General features: G+C 34.3%; 1 protein-coding gene across 3 annotated transcripts in view; it reads right to left on the bottom strand.

Annotated features, from left to right (window-relative positions):
- Window positions 1-17,993, bottom strand: part of EPB41L5 (erythrocyte membrane protein band 4.1 like 5) — a 140,528-nt gene that overhangs the window by 37,378 nt on the left and 85,157 nt on the right. For all 3 annotated transcript variants that reach the window (XM_016127570.2, XM_016127571.2, XM_016127574.2), the window contains 2 exons: window positions 5,748-5,905; window positions 2,595-2,692 (listed from right to left, as the gene is read on the bottom strand). In XM_016127570.2, coding sequence (XP_015983056.2) covers window positions 2,595-2,692; window positions 5,748-5,905 — 256 coding nt within the window. The remainder of the gene's footprint in view (window positions 1-2,594; window positions 2,693-5,747; window positions 5,906-17,993) is intronic.

Below are 17,993 nucleotides of genomic sequence, written 5' to 3'. Positions count from 1 at the left end.
AATCCTACCATTTTCAAAAACATGAATAAAGCTGGAAGACATTACATGAAGTGAAATAAGTCAAACACAATTACAAATATTGTATGATATTACTAATAGGTGGAAACTAAAAAAAAAAAAAAAAAATCCAACTTGTAGAAACAGAGAGTAGAATGGTAACAGCCAGGATCTGGAGAGTGGGGAAATAGGGAAAGGTTGGTAAAAGGCAAAAAGCTTTCAGTTCTAAGACAGACATGTTCTGAGGATCCAATGTATAGCATGGTGACTGTAGTTTCTAAGCTAAGAGAGTAGATGTTAAGCATTGTCACCAAAAACCAAACCAAAACAAAATGGTAACTAAGTGACGTGATGGATGTGTTAATTTGATTATAGGAATCATTTCACAATGTATACATATATCAAATCACCATATTGTACATTCTAAATATAATTTTATTTTTTAATTTTATATCAACAAAGCTGGACAAAGTCATGGCTAGTTCAAATGCTTTGGCTTTTTCCACCCCCAGAGACAATTATGTTGCAGACTTGAGATTACTTGTTAATCATATTACAAGATTCTCAGAGCAAACTGCCTCTGATACAGGTAGATATTTTTTTCTGCCTATATTAAAAACAATAATTTAACACACATCACAGGTAAAATTATAAATTGTTACCATATTTCTGGAAGGTAATTTTGCAAAAATGCCAAATACCAAAGGCTTTAAAATCACCCCTGTACCTTGACCTAACACTTCCACTTTCCAGGAAAATAATCAAAGATGATTACAGATATTTATTTATAAGACTTTGTCAGAGCACTGACTATGACAGTGAAAATTAGCAACAATCTAACTGTCTAACAGAGGACTAAGTAAACACAATGATGATACACTCATGCAATTGAACTATTATTGCCTATAATGTGTCACTGAAATAAGATATTTATAACTGATTAGTTTTAAAAAGTGGTGTTCTCCTATTCCTATTTTTTAAAAATATATCACATTTCAATGTTTGGAAGTATATATCTTAAAAAATGTCAACTGTAGCTATCTCTTAGTAGTAGCATAATGTAGGATTTAGGATTTATAATTTTCTGCTTTTTAAAATTTGCTTTAATTTTCTATAATTATCATTGTGTGTACTATAGAAAAAAATTAATGCAATACAATTTGAGTAATAGCTTTAAAATGTTTTCAGTTTATTTTCCCAGCGCACATAACTCCAGTGGCACCCAGTTACTACACTGCAGATATATCTGCCTTAGATGGTCAAAATGTGGCAACAGAAGACCAAAAGAATTAAAAGGACACCCTGATTCCTAATACCCCAAATTAGACCTGATCTGAAATGACTGGATACTCAAACTCTACTGTAAAGCAGTCCCTGGCCATCAGAGTCAGCTTAGTTTAGAGCTTATGTCAGAGAGCTAAAGTCTGCTTAAGTTCTCAACCAGTGTAGCAATCACTCCTCTTCCCCCTCCCCAAGATTCACCAGACTTAATACTTTTTTAGGTTCATTACAGTCGTCCACTAAATTTTTGTCAAATTAATTGCTAACCATCTAAAGCTTTCAATTAACCCTTCTGTCTCTGACCCTGCATTCCCCTACTTTACAGAGAGTAAAACAAACAAACAAACAAACAAACAAACAAACTGACAATGTGAAAGAAGAGAGACCAATATAATTAAAAAATATTGACAGGTTTTTAAGAAGATGAAAGCCTTCCTGAAATTTAATCAGCTTCTAAAAAACATTCCTAAGGGGAAAAAAACACATAAGGGGAAAAAAGGGATTCAAAGGACAGCTTTAACAATGACTATGCAAGAAAGAAGAAAATCCCTTTCTGCTTCATACTGGTCTCTGAAGAAATTCCAATTAGTTATCCAAGGATGAAAGAACACTACAGATCACCTGTTCCCCTTTCCTCTTTAAAACCAAACCAAGCCAAACCAAACCAAGATTCACTCAACAGATCCTTGCTACCTGCAGTCTATACACAGGGGAAAAAAAGGTATCTCCAGATCATTATTTAATGGGGACACCTGATACAATTAATTAGTTTTATCTCATTCATTTCAGTTATTTAATGTAAAAATAAGAAAAAATTTCTTAATTAGTCAATTAATCAAAATTTAATTGGTTTAACCCATATGCACTCTCCCTACCCAAAGCCTAAAAAACTCCAGAGGACAGGGTGGTGAAAGGTATAAAATACCTGAAGTTCAATTATTTTCCTTGTTTATACAACAGAGCAGTTACTTTCAAACAAATTCTTCTATAATTTCAAAGGGCATTCACTAAGTTCTTCAACTAAATTAATACCCATTAAGTGGAATTAAGAGAAAGAATGGGTTGAATCAAAATAAAAGGTTTAATAGCCATATTACTTTTGACTGTGTGTCTAAAAAAAAATTGTGAGATGATGTTACAGTCCTAAAGTTTCTGCCCAAGTTCCCTCCTTCCCTCCTAAGCAACTACCAATTTTATGAGTTTAGCACATACAGATTTCCCAACAAAAGAAAAGAGAAAGTATTAGCTTTGCAAAGAAAAGATTTCTGGTAGGACTGGAGTTGTGTGACAGGCACACAAAGGAGAAATCTGAATACCTGGTTGTTGATGTTAACATCGATGTTGAGATGATGGGGTGGCAATGAACAGTTTTCCATCTGAAGATGTTTCAGCTTCTCTGACGCATCTTTTAACACTGGGGGAGGAAAAAAAGGCTAAATAGCCCCTTATCCTGCTGGGCGGTTATAGCTGTACGAGGGTATAGACTCATTTTTTTTTCTAACATCAGTTACTATTAAAGGTAATAATCCCGATTATCACAGAATATATTTTCTATAACCAGGTTACTCTCTATTATTTTGATTAAGAGTTAATCTAAGTAGGAACATTGTCCTGTATCCGTGCCACTCCTAAAAAGCTACTAGACATAGAATCTCAATAGCATGTATGGTTAAGAAAGCTTACTGGCCAAAAGATCCAAAGAAAGGGCAGAGATCATCTGTGACACAATCTTTTCTTTCATAACAACAACCCAAGCACCTGCCGAAGCTACTTTGCCATTTTCTTTCCTTACACAGCCTAAAACTAAACTTATATGCAGCAAACTGGAGTTATTTGTTCATCAATTTAACACATTATATATTGGTAACATCAAGTGTAATGCAGGACAAGCATTTTGTTTTCATTATGTTCCACCTTAGCTGCAAAAGACATTATAAATAAAGTCCTCTAACCACTGAAAGAATAATACATTAAATACAATTCAGCTTTAAATGAACACTGTTTAAATTAACCACTCTGTAATAATCTTATTTGAGAGGGACTAATTTGGAATGAGTTGGAATTTTTACATGGTCATTTGACAAAAAACCCATTGCATGCCTAATAATTTCTATATACCAGGCAAAAGAAGGGAGAGAAAAGCTATGAAATCATTTCCTCCTGCTCAAAGGGATCATCTAAAAGTGTCCATCAATTAACTCAGTGGATCTCTCTATATTAGAATCAGCTGTAGAACTTGAAAGAAATACTGATTCCCAGAGCTGACCCTGGAACAATGATATCAGAATTTCTGGAGGTAGATTTCTGGCACTGGTAGTTTTTAAAACTTTCCAGGTGATGAGAATCACTAATTCAATACTTATCTTCTCAAAATCTTCCACACTTATCTACTTACTTTATTGTGATCTCCTGGTTATCTTATGCTTCAAATTATTTGATATTAAATTTTAACACGATGATGATGAGACCACAAATCCTTTAGCTTATGCTGACAAATGAATACTGTTGGGTTTAAGGGTTTGTTTGTTTTCTGTTGAAATTAAGCTTCCTCTGCTACATCTGTTTGGCTGAGGAACATTCTGAGATTGTAGGATAAGCTATTTTTTAAAGTTCCTATTTAAAACTACTGACCTATGTGAATAAGGATTTTGACATTATAACCAAAAGAAAATAAAGAATGAATTGGATACCAAGATTATGAGACCTTAGTTCTTAACACCAAAACATTTTATTTTCATTGACTTTGAGCAAATGATATAAATCTGAATTGAATAAGTAAACTTGATCAAACTCTCAAACTGTGAAGGAATTTCTTCTGTCATAACTTCAACAGCATTTAAGCTCTGCATGAATACCTTCTATAATGAAGGGCTCACTCACTGGTAGGTATCTATTTCTGATATACGGCAGAAACATTTAAAAAATTCTTTCCTATACTGATTCCAAATCTGTTTCCCTATACTTTCAAATTGTTGGTTCAAGATTCACCAATGAAGCGTTATGAAATAAATTCTTTGCTATACCAGGCTTTTAAATATTTGTAGAGTCATTATACCTCATTTGATCTTTTCCTTTCTAGGCATCCCTAGTTCATTTTGTGATGTTCCCCAAAACGAATACAATTTCCAGAAAATAAGTACTAAATAAACATTGTTTGCTAATACAACACAACTGCAGCACTGAAAAAAAAACTTTTAAAATTCATATAATGAACATAAAATGGAATGTAAATAAAATCAGTACTGCCATCTCTATAATAGAGACTATATTTTAACCCTGGAAATACTCCGTATTAAGCTAGTTCTGCTTCTGGTTGCATCTAAATCCTGATGGCCTTAGTGTGTTATGTATCACATCTTTCTAGTCACAAAGTGTGATCATATCTAACAAAACACAGAGTCCAGGGCAGGGCTGTAAAAACTGGAAACTAATCAAAAGACATTATGGCAAAGACATACAAGAGAAACAGTAATGGGTTTTCTTAATCCAATGACTAACTACTACCTTTAAAATAATCAAAGTAAATCGAAGTTAATTTGTTTCCCTGACCTCAGATTCATAAGCAAAACTCAAACATGGTAGATGTCAATAAGAACATAAAATCATGACATATCAAAATACTTATTTAATCATGTATTTTTACTGGTCGCTTAGGGAACGAAAGAACAAATTTTTAATACCAATTACCAGTAGTATGTCTGTGTGTTTTATTAACCAAAAGCACTGTGTAATTTTTCATTAACACTTTCTATCTCTAAATTACTAAATACTACTCCTGTATTCTATATTCTGCAGAGACAATGGCATACTCAAAGGCAATTTCCTATGAGATGCTGAAAGGTGGTGTCAAACTTTAGTGATAAAAATCAAAATTGACAAGAGCTACATAAATATTAGCTTTCAAATTAACACACAGGACACTGAGATTCAATAGGAAACTCCTCTTTCAAGACCATTTACACTTTAATATCAAACCAAATTCATAAATATACAGACATTTTCCATGTGCAATTTATTACCTTTTAACTTTTTAAAAAGTTACGGAAAGTAGCTGTCTGAATTATTTACTTTTGTGGGTCTGAGCAACAACACTCCTCATTAAAAACAAAATACTTTCTAGAAGCTAATGCAATGTCCAAACATTTATTCAATCCTGTGACCTAAAAATCTATTTAAAAAATCTTTCTCTTAATTTTCATTCAAGAAACAAAGTAAAAAGTAAGTTTGAAAATTCATAAATATTTAATGACTTATAAATAATACAAATATTTAATGGTCCCAATTATGCAATCTTAAATATTTCAATGAACCCTGAAGCCAAAAAAGCAAGAAGGCATAACCCATTAAATTTTTAAAATTCAACCATAGCATAAGTATTCTTGAAGGAATTGACTTAAATAGCTCATTTGAAAGGAAAGTAAAATAAAATATTGTCACTGATATTATACAGAACATTTGCTTACTCCCACCTTCAACTTCAGGTTCCTCTAACCCGTTTTGCCTGGTGGCTATGTTAATTTCATCCAGTGCTTGCGATGTTTCCACAGTGTCAGGTGCCCCAATTACACCATCTATGGTTGTTTCCAGTAAGTCTGGACTATCTAGCAAATCAATATTCAGAGGCAAGCTGTAAAGGAAGCAGAAAACTTACTTAAACCACAAAATTTATTATGAAAATAATTTAAAATACTAACAAAAATCTTAGATGGAAAAAAAATCATACAAGAGTTCATATTCCAACTAGTTTATTTATCTGTCAAAATGTTTTGGGCAGACTTTTCTTCCAGCCAAGATAGAGTAAAAGGGACTAGATTTAGCCTAACAAAAATAACCTAACTGGGGCGAGGGTGTGTGATTGTTTTCAAGACGTCAGACAATAAAGGACTTCGATTCTGAAATTCAGAAAACAAATGAAGTAAGCCCTACAATTGCCTTGAGAGAATTTCCATGCCATGGTGAAGAGCAGGTGAAAAGAAGCAGAGCACAGAGGACTCCCTCAGTCCTCTTCTCAGTTGAGAAGGTGAGGATGAGAGTCCAGGGAGACCAAGGCAGCTAGAGTTCACAGGACAGAGTATCAAACAGGAGAGAGCAGCACTTCAAATAAAGAATCCTGGAGATCTGCAGAGGTCCACCTATCAAATATTCAGCAAGGTACTGATCAGATAATGTGTGGCTAGGGAAAGAACCATCCAAAAGGATATCCTCCCTCTGTTGGGCTGGAGAAAGTACTAGTGACCCTTGCACTGGGCTTGTTTCCAGACAGACTAAAAATACATAATTCATAGGACACTGAGCATTCAGGAAGGTCTTGCCTCAGTACTGGAAAATAATTAACTCAGACTGAGCATGGCAACAGGCCCACCTAACACATCATAAAAGAAAGACCTGAAAGAATCAAAGTGTTTCTAAGTAACTTAACTGCATCCTAAAACAAAGCTCAAGAAGATTTGGAGGAATATAAAATTATCTAGCATCAGGCAGTGAAGTGAAATTGTTAGGTTAAGAACTTGGTATAATGTCAGACATCCATGCAAAGATTACAAGGGATGCAAAGAGGCAGAAAAAGACATCCCATACTAAAGAGAATAATCAACCAACAGAAACTGATGTTAGAATTAGCAGAAAACAACATTAAACAGTTATAACAACATATTATAACACATGTTCAAAAAAGCTAAGCGGAGATATGGAGGATATTAAAAAAAAGACCCAAATCAAAATTCTAGAGAAACTACAATATCTGAGATGAAAAATATATTGGATGGGATTGACAGAAGATTAGACATTAGAAAAGATACTAAACTTGAAGGCACAGCAACAGAAACTATTCAAACTATTCAAAACACTGAGGAAAAGAATCTCCCAAAATGAAAATAATATCAGTTAGTTGTGAGATAACTTCAAGCAGCCTACTGTATGGAAAACTGGAGTCCCAAAGTGGGGGTAGAACAAATGTTTAAAGAAATAATTGCTGAAGTTTTTCTAAATTTGAGGAAAACTATAAACCCACAGATCCAAGAATCTCAAGAAACCCTAAACACAGGAACATGAGGAAAGCTACACCAAAGCACATCATAATCAATCTGCTTAAAGACAATGATAAAATCTTAAAAGCAGCCTAAAACACTTATGCTCAAAGAAATAAAGATGACAGCCAATTTCTCATCAGAAACTATGCAATGTGGAGGACGGTGGAGGAACACCTTGAAAACACTGAAAGAAAAACAACCATCAACGAAAATTTTATAGCCAGCAAAAAAAAAGCGTTAAAAAACCGAGAAAAACCTAGGTATATACTAAAGAAAAATGAAAATATACACCCACACAAAAATGTGTACATAGCGGAATTATTCATAATAGCCAAAAAGTGGAAACCACCCAAATGCCTATCAACTAAGACCTGGATAAATGAAATGTGGTATAACCATGGACTGAAATACTAATTAGCAATAAAAAGGAGTGAAGTGCTGATATATATTATGACAATGGATGACCCTTGAAAACATAACGTTAAGGGAAGAATTTTAGACACAAAATGCCACATACTATATGAGTCCATTTATACGAAATGCTGACTAAAGGCAAGTCCATAAAAACAGAAAGTAGATTTGTGGTTGTCAGGAGCTGGAAGAAGGATCAGGGAGAAACGGGGATTAACTGCTGTGATGTAAGGTCTGAAATTAAGATGCAGTATTAAGTGCTGCCTTGACATCTTTGAGCCTCACAGGACTCCAAAGTCCTAACCACGAGTTCCCCTCTTCTCAGATATGCACAGCACCACAAACGTCTATTGGAAAACTCCTCCCACCTAGCTAGTCCTGCTTTCAACTGTACCAGCTGCATTTTACCAGATTTTTAACCTAACATTTTCGCTTTCCTGCCAGCCTGTAAGATTATTCAAACAAGCCAATCACATCTTCTGGTGGGAACTAGGGGTTGCCTCGTTCTTATGTTATTATAAAGCCTGCCTCCCACAGCCCGTATTTGTTCATTTTGCTCCCAAGAGCAACACCCGTGTGGCCTTGTTTGTTATAAGGTTTCCTCCTACCTTGAGCTTTGAGTATATGTGACTAGTAAATTGCTGTCTATTTCATCTTTCCAGTGTTGGGTGTTGTGTGTTCAACCACCTTGTAGTATTTTGGATGGGGGATCCCACCCTCACCAAAAAGGTGAATAGAGGGTGATCAGAATAGTTCTAATGGAGATGTGACTTCCTTTAGAGGGGGACAAATGTTCCAGAACAAAATTGTGATAAAGGTTGCACAATCCTATGAATGTACTAAAAACACTAAAATTGTCCACTTTAAATTGGTGAATAGTATGTGAATTATATCTTAAAGTAGTAAAGAAAAAAGAAAATACACACTTTCATTTATACAAAATAATTCATGATCAAAAGATCTGCATTAAAAAATATTAAAGAAAGACCTATTCGCAGAAGTAAAATGAACAGTATATTGTGGGGTTTATAACATATATAAAAGTAAAATCCTTGGCAAGTTATAGTAAAAAGGCTGGGAGAGGAGAAATGGAACTACACTACTGTAAGATTCTTATACTATACGTGAAATGGTATTATAATATCCCTTGAAAGTAGATAAGTTAAAGTTATAATTTAAACTTCTACATGCTAAAGCAACCACTAAAGTAAAACAGAGTTATAGTTAAGATGTGAAGAAGGGACATACAGAATTTGAAAAACCACTTGATTAATGAAAAAGAAAGAGGAGGATGGGAACAAGAAACATGAGACAAACAGGAAAAACAACAACAACAACAACAAAATGATAGACTTAAACTTAATCGCATCAAAAGAAAATGGTCTAAATATACCAATTTTTAAATATAAAGGTTGTCAGTTAAGATTTAAAAAGCAACACCAAAGTACATACTGCCTACATAAAACAATTTAAATATAGAGAAACAAAGATAAAAAAATCAAAGGCTATAAAAAGATACCATGGTAACACTAGTCAAAAAAGCTAGAGTGACTATATTGACACCAAAGTAGAGTTCAGAGCAAAGAATAGTACTTCAAATGAAGACGATCATTTCATAAGGGTAAAGTGGTCATTTAACAAGAGCACATAACAACCTTAAATATTTACAAACCTAATGACAGAGCTTCAAAATACATGAAGACAAAACTGAGAGAACTGCAAGGAGTAACAGACAAACTGATAATTATGGTTGGAGATTTTAATATTCCTTTCTCAATAACTGATAGAACAAGCAGGCAGAAAATCGGCAAGGATAATTAGACTTGCACAACACTAACCAACTTTACCTAACTGATATTTAAAAAATGCTATACGAAAAACAGCAAAATACATGTTCTTCTCAAGTGCACACAGAACAATCACTAACACGGACCATGTTCTGAGCCATCAAACAAGGCCTGATAAATTCAAAAGGATTCAAGCCACATAAAGTACATATGCTCTTGACCAGAATTAGAAATCCAAACTAGAAAGAGCCTTGGAAAATCCCCCAATATTTGAAAAACAATATAAGGCACTTCTAAATAACACATGAATCAAAAAAAAAAAAAATCAAAAGGAAAGTATTTTGAACTAAATGAAAATGAAAGTACAACATATCCAAATTTGTAGGCAGCCACTAAAGTTGTACTTAGAGGATTATTTATAGCACTAACCATCTATATTAGATAAAAAGAATGTTCTCAAGTCAATGGCCTAAGCTTACACCTGTAAAATAGAAAAAGAAGAGCAAATTAAATGCAAAAGAAAAGGAAAGAAAGAAATAAAAAACAAAGGGGAAAAAATAGAGAAAATGAATTAAATCAAGAACTAGTTCTTTGAGAAGCTCAACATAAATTGATAAGTTTTAACTAGACTGATAAGAAAAAAATACATATTTACCAATAATAGGAATGAGATCCTACAGATATTAAAATGGTATAAGGAAATATTGTGAACTTTACGGCAACAAATTCAACAACTTAAATGATACAAAAAATTTCTTTCAAAAACACAGACTACTAAAGCTCACTCCAGAAGAAACAGAAAATTTGAATAGAATCATAAAAGTAAATAAACTAAATTAGGAACTTAAAATCCTTTCACGAAGAGAACCTCGGGCCCAGATAACTTCCTGGTTAATTCTATCAAATACTTAAAAAGAAGAAATAAAGCCAATCTTAAACTATTTCAGAAATAGGGGAGGAGGCAACATTCCTCAAATCATTCTATGAGGCCATTATTCTCCTGATACTGGAGCCATATCAAAGATATCAAGAAATCAAGCAAGAAATAAAAAAGTTTACCTGCCATGACCAAGTGGGATTTATCCCAAGAATACAAAGTTGGTTTAACACTTCAAAATCAATTAATGTACTATACCATGTTAATAAAAGAAAACCATATGATTATCTCCATAAATGCAAAAAAGCATTTTACAATTCTATTAATGGTAAAACACTATTAATGGTAAAAACGCTCAACAGGGGGTGGTTCCATAGTGTAATGGTTAGCATGTCTGCTTTACAGGCAGAAGGCCCTGGATTCGTGCCCCAGGTGGAGCCACGGATCATACCCTGGGTATGCCAGGCCCCGGGTGCACCAGGCCCCAGGCGCGCCAAGCCCTGGGTATGCCTGGCCTTGGGTGTGGCTGGCGCCAGGTGCATGCTGCAAGTGTGTGGGAGGTGATGTCCCGACTTCAGAGATCTAGTTCTTAAGGAGAAATGGCAACATCCATAGGTCAGGGGTGTAAGTGGAGGGGGGCAGGGAATTAAAGAAGGGGGAAAAAAACTCCCAACAAACTACAAATAGACAGGAACATCTTCAATCTGATAAAGGATGTCTACAAAAAACCAACAGCTAACATCAATTTTAACAATGAATCACTGCATGCTTCCCCCATAAGTCAGAAATAAGACAAGGATGTCCATTCTTGCCACTTCTATTCAATGTTGTACTGGAGGTTCTAGCTAGTGCAATAAAAAAAAAGGAAGATAATAGAAAAGAAAATAAGAATACCCATATTGGAAAGGAAGAGGTAAAAAATAAGAGGTTTTTATGTGCAGATGATAGACTCTTATATGTAAAATATTCAATGGAATCTACAAATGCTACTAGAAAGCATTCAGCAAGGTTCAGCAAGCAGGATACAAGATCAAGATTTACCCCAAAAGAAATTGAAATTAAAACTATTCCATTCATAATAGCATCAAAAAGAATAAAAAATTCAAGAATAAATTTACTAAAGAATATGAAGGACTTGTGTATTTAAAATAGTAACAAATAAATTAAAGGACATCTAAATAAATGGAAAGATATTTCATGTTTATGGATTGGAACACTTAATACTGTCAAGATGACAATTCTCTTCAAACTGATCTATAACTACAATGCATTCGCTATCAAATTCCCAGCAGGCTTTTTTTGGTAGAAGTTGACAAAAAAAGTTGCCAATCCTAAAATTTACATGGAAATTCAGGAAAATAGCCAAATCACTTTTAAAAAGAAGAACAAAGTTGGAGGATGTATACTTCTTCCAATTTCTTATTATAAAGCCACAGTAACAAGACAGTGTAGTACTGGCACAAATATAGGCATGAAAATCAATAGAATAGAACTGAGAGTCCAGAATTTCTTACATGGTTGATTTTCTCCAACATAAACCAATGAAAAAATGAATGGTCTCTTTAAGAAATGATGCCAACAGAACAAGATATATATATAAAAATATGAATTTAGACCCTATCTCACATCATACATAAAAATTAAATCAAAATGGATAATAGACCTACGTATCAATAACTTAAACTGTAAGTATTTGAAGAAAACAAAGAAAAAAATCTTTGTGACTCTGGGTTGGTAATGTATTCTTAGATATGATACCAGAGGTATTATTCATAAAAAGAAATAACTAGTAAGTTGGACTTCATCATAATAAAATATTTAAGCTTCAAAAGAAACCATTATGAAAATGAAAAGAGAAGTCACAGATAAGGAGAAAACTTTTGTGAATCATATATCTGATAAGGGACTAGTGTCCAAAATATACAAAGTATATTGCCAACGGACATATGAAAAGATGCTCAATTTTGTTACCTATTAGGGAAATGCAAATCAAAACTACAATGAGATACCACCTCACACTTTTAAGAATTTGTCCTGTCATCAACAGGACAAATAATAATGATGTTGGAGGAAAAGATTGTGGGGAAAAAGGAACCCTCATACACTGCTGGTGAGGATGTAAATTGGTACAGACACTGTGAAAAAGTTAAGAATAGAATTACCATATGACGCAGTAATCCCTCTTCTGGGTTTCTACCCCAAATATTTGAAAACATTTACCCATAAAGATATAGACACCCCAATGTTCATTGCAGCATAACTTACTGTGGCCAAGACATGGAAACAACCAAAATATCCTTCGATAGATGTCTAGATAAAGAAGATGGGCTATGTATATGGAATATTGCTCACTCATAGGAAAAGATGAAATACTGCCATTTGCAACAACATGAATGGATCTTGAAATAATCACTCTAAGTGAAATAAGTCAGACAGAAAAAGTTGAGAATCATATGATTTCACTCATATGTGGGATATAAAAGTGAAAGCAACAAATGGACAAGACCAACAAAAATTCATAGACACAGACAACAGTTTAGTGGTTACCAGAAGGAAAGAGGGGAAAGAGAGGGAAGATAAGGCAAAGGAGGGTCAAATATATGGTAACAGAAGGAGATCTGACTTTGGGTGGTGAACATACAATGTAACATACAGATGATGTATTACCCTTGAAATCTAGATAATCTTATTAACTAATGTCACCCCAACAAATTTTTTAAAAGGGAAAAAAACAATAACAAGACAAATAATCCACATAAAAATGGGCTAAAGGTCTGAATAGACATTTCTTCAGAGACAATATACTAGTAGATGATAAGCAAATGAAAAGATGCTCAACATCATTAGTCCTCAGGAAAATGTAAATCAAAACCACAAAGAGATACCATATGCACTTTCTACAATGGTTATAATAAAAAAGACAGAAAAAATCTAATTTTGGAGAGGATGTGTAGACACTGGACCCCTTATGCATTTCTACTTTAGAAAACAGTTTGCCAATGTCTTAAAAGTTAAAAATGAATTTACCATACAACTCAGCAATTTTCCTCCTAGGAGTCTATTCAAAAAAAAGATACCTTATGTCCATACAAAGACAGGTAGAGGAATGTTCATAACATTATTCACAGTAGCCAAAACATGGAAACAGTCCAAACTTCCACCAACTGGTGAATGGATAAACAAAATGTGATCTATCCATACAACAGACTACCATTCAGTAATTAAAAGAAATGAACTAGGGTACATGGATGAAGTCAAAAACATTATACTAGATGAAAGATGCCAGATACAAAACCCTGTATATTGTATGATTCCATCTATATGAAATTGCTAGAGACTGAAAGAAGATCAGTGGTTGCCAGAGGGGGTCGGAGGGTAGGATCATGACTTAAGTGTAAACCACCATGAGGAAACTTTTTGAGATGATGAAAATGTTCTAAAACTGTATTGTAGTGATACCTGTACAATTCTATACGTTTTTACGAGGCATGCAATTGTACACTTACGATTAGTTTTATAATATGTAAAAATATCACAATAGAGTTGTTTTAAAAAAAAAGTTAGCTAAATTTAGAAACTAGAATGTAATAACCTAGTTCAGCAAAGTTGCAGGGTTCAGGATCAGTATAGAAAAATCAATTGTATTATCTATACACTAGTAATAAACAACAGGAAACTGAAGAAAATAATTCCATTTAGAAACCCAATATATTCTATTTTAACAGTTTTTTAAAGAACAAGACCCTCAACATAATTCATCTGTTGTAGGCAAGGTCGCAGACAGTTTATTTTGTTGATCTAATACTGGGTTAGAGCAAACCAAAGGAATTGCCATTTTCAGAAGGTTCCATGTTTTCCTAGAGAAATGAAGGTCATGTTTCATTATATACCTTGTGTCGGGAACCAAAGTGAGAAAAAATTCTGAAAACTGTTAAAAAGATAGTAAGAACAAAAAAGAGAATTTCTGTGCAAGTCAAGAATCTGTGCCCCAGTCCTGTCTCTGTTACCAACTAGCTGTACAACTTTGGACAAGTTACTTTACCTGGGTTTTCAAAATGTGTTCTACAGACCAAAGGATTCCATAAAAATATGTGAATGACTTATCTATAGGTAAGGAAAAGGTGGTGGAGTTTTGGTCTCCCCAGAGTTTCTTGGCTAAAACTCACTTGGAAACCACTGAGTAAAAGGCAATTCGGGCACCTTTTATCTTTATCTCTAAAAAATCTATTAATGTAAAACCATCTTATCATCTCATTTTCAAGCCTTTTTCAACTGGTCCAATTGTTATCCTCCCTAAGTGTGAACCAGTGTTACCAGCAGGGCTTTTCCTTTCCTTCCTTCCTTTTCTTCCCTCCCCTCCCCTCTCCTCCTGTTCTCTCCTCTTCCTTTCCCTTCCCTTTCCCCTTCCCTTCCCTCTTTCTTTTAAATAAAGATAACATCATCAAAAGAAGAGGTGTTGGTAGTAATGGGAAAAATACATGAAACAAAAATGGCAGAATACTGGAATTTGCTGAAGTTGGTTGATGAGCATATTGAGGTTCATATGTTCTATGTACTTTTGAATTTTTCATCACAAATTTTAAAAATATGCCTATCAATATTTTAGGACAAAAGAATATGAGAAATACTTAGAATTCATCTCTTGTGGTCCTAACATGGACACATGAAAGAAAATATTTAACTACACACCTTGTATTTTAGTCTTTTCAGGCTGCTGTAATAGAAATACCATAGACTGAGTGGTTTATTCACAACAGAAACTTATTTCTCACAGTTCTAGAGGCTGGGAAGTCCAAGATCAAATGCTGGTGAGGGCCCACTTTCTAGTTCATAGATGACTGTCTTTTAGCTATGTCTTGATATGGCAGAAAGAATGAGAGATCTCTCTGGGGTCTCTTTTATAAGGACACTAATTCCATTCATGAGGATTTCTGCCTTCATGACCTAATCACATTTTAAAGATCTGACCCTCAAACACCATCCCACTGAGAATTGGGTTTTAACATATGAATATTGGGGGACACAAATATTCGGTCCATAGCATTCAGAAAATAAGAGTAAAAACTTTAACAAATCTGAAAAGAAATAGAAGCTGACATATAAAAGAATGTTAAACTGTCTCAATTTATGCTGAAGAACAATGGTTAAAAATTACCCATATTATGTGTTGAACTGTGTGTCTCCCAGGTTCATATGCTAAAGTCCTAATACCCAGTACCTCAAGAATGAGATCTTATTTGGAAACGGGACAGTTGCAGACGTAGTTAAGTTAGGATAAGATCATACTAGAGTAGCATAGGCACTTAATTTAGCATAACTGATGCCTTTATAAAAGGAGGAAATTTGGACACATACATATATAAGAACACTATGTTCTTATGTCAGGTGACGCCTCTACAACCCAAAGACTATCAGCAAACCGCCAGAAGCTAGGTGAGATGCATGGAACAGATCCTTTTGCTTAGCCCTCAGAAGGAAGCTATACTGCCCATATTTTCACCTCTTGGACTTCTAGTCTCTAGAACTGTGAAATTTTCTGCTGTTACCCAGTTCTAAAAGTGGTCCTAGCAAACTAATACATTTCACATTCTACAGATCTGGTACGGCTTACTAAAAGAGAACCTGAGAACACCACATTATCCACACCATAAAAGAAAAGAACTTCAAAAAGACCTTCTGGAATTTAAAGGAAAAGAGAGTACTTTGACTTTTCTCCTTTTCACTCTAGGAGAACTGGGAATTGCAAAATCACAGCAAGTAAGTGGAGGCTCTAAAAGTACCTATGAAAGGAGAGAATGACATTTTACTTTGTGGTAGGTGATTGCTGAGCATCAGACACTACTAGGCCTATGTCAGGCATGGCACAGGGAAAGTTTTTAGGAAAATCTAATGTATAAACCTGTAAGTTTGGGAACACATGTAAATATATTTCCCATGCAGGGAAGTGCGTCCTTCAGCATGGAGCGGGCCAATCTCAGTAAATTGACTGGAGCCAAACTTAGAAACATGGGGCAGCGGTGGGGGGTGGGGGGGGGGGCCGGGAAGGCCAGTCATTGGACAGGCTACATTTCTACTGTTTGGTGAGGCACGAATGCATAGATTCACAGAGTTTAAATTTGGAACAAGTTACATATCAAAATGAATAATAGAAAATAGATGATAACACATTATTTAAAATCCATGAGTCTACTAATAATAAATTATTTTCTTTAAAAGTGATAGGAAAGAGGAAAGCTCTCTTTTACAGAAGAATGCCAACTCATATTTATAGAAAGAATGAGAGAATTTTAAAAATCAACATATTGTAAATATCAAAGTAATAATTGATTCAGGCAAACATTATCAATTGATGTTTAAAAAACACTGGATAAAAGACTGTTAGGAAATAGGATATCCACTCAGTCTCAAAATGATACCCCACATATTAAAGGAAAAGGGAAAAAGGTACTTTACAGGGAAATCTGGTGGATATCACCTTAACCAAAACATTAGTAAATGTGAATATAATAACTTCAGTCTAATCATAAGAAATCAATTACATAAATCTAAGTTGAGTGGTATTCTGCAAAGGAACTGGCATAAACTCTTTAAAAACTATCAATGTCATGAAAGGTAAAGGTTGGGAAACTTCTCACGAACTTTTCATGATTAAAGAAACATAAACAAACATTAAATAAACATAAACTAACTGAAGTCTTGATTGGATCCTGATTCAGAAAGAAAAACAGCTATACAGGGCACTTACTGAAACATTTGGGAAAATGTATGTATAGACTATATAATAGATAATAGTATTGTATTGATGTTAAATTTTCTGAGTATGATATATTATGCACAAGAATCTTTGCTTTTTGGAGATACATGGAGAAGTACTGAGAGATGTAATAATATAATGCCTGAATTATGATCCTCAATTAGTTCAGCAAATAAATAAATGTCAGCAATAAGTAAAATATGTGGAGAATCTAGGGGAAGGGTATATGGCTATTCGTCCATCATTCTTTCAACTTTTCTGTGGGTTTGTAGTTTTCCAAAATAAAAAGTTGGAAGACAAGGAAAAAATGTATGTGCTTCTCTTCAGCCAAGTCTGTGTAAGTCCAGCTTGAAGTTCATTCAATGGAACTCCAACCATGAGACAAATGTACCAGGATAAGATGACCCAAGCAATAAAAGCGTACTCAAGAGCAAGAGCTGAGCCAGAAATAAGGGAGAGAAGAGCACTATACAAGGTGAAATATGAAGTATATTGCCTGTGTTGGAGAAGTGACAGGTTCTAAGAGGGTCTCTGAAAAAAAAGATGTACTAACGTGTAGAACAAAAGAGCTAACACTTATATATGTGCTCTGACAACTTGCTGGATTACAATGTCATCATTCAAGTAAGACTTTTGCCTCCTTTCCTCTTTCTTCTTCAACCCTGAAAATAAGCACCACAAGAATAAAGGGGGTAAAGTGAGCCTTAAAAGAACAAACCACTACCTTCAACATAGAAGGATGGGGGAAGGGGAAATCATTAAATTGAGTGTAAGATTAAAAGTGGACTTTCTGGCCATCACCAGATTGTCCTTTATATTTGTGAGTCTATTTTTTATTAGTTTGTTCTTTTTGTTAC

Source organism: Rousettus aegyptiacus, unplaced genomic scaffold (genome assembly GCF_014176215.1).
Source record: "Rousettus aegyptiacus isolate mRouAeg1 unplaced genomic scaffold, mRouAeg1.p scaffold_m13_p_2, whole genome shotgun sequence".
Lineage (NCBI taxonomy): Eukaryota > Metazoa > Chordata > Mammalia > Chiroptera > Pteropodidae > Rousettus > Rousettus aegyptiacus.
This window is presented reverse-complemented; position numbering and strand designations above follow the sequence as displayed.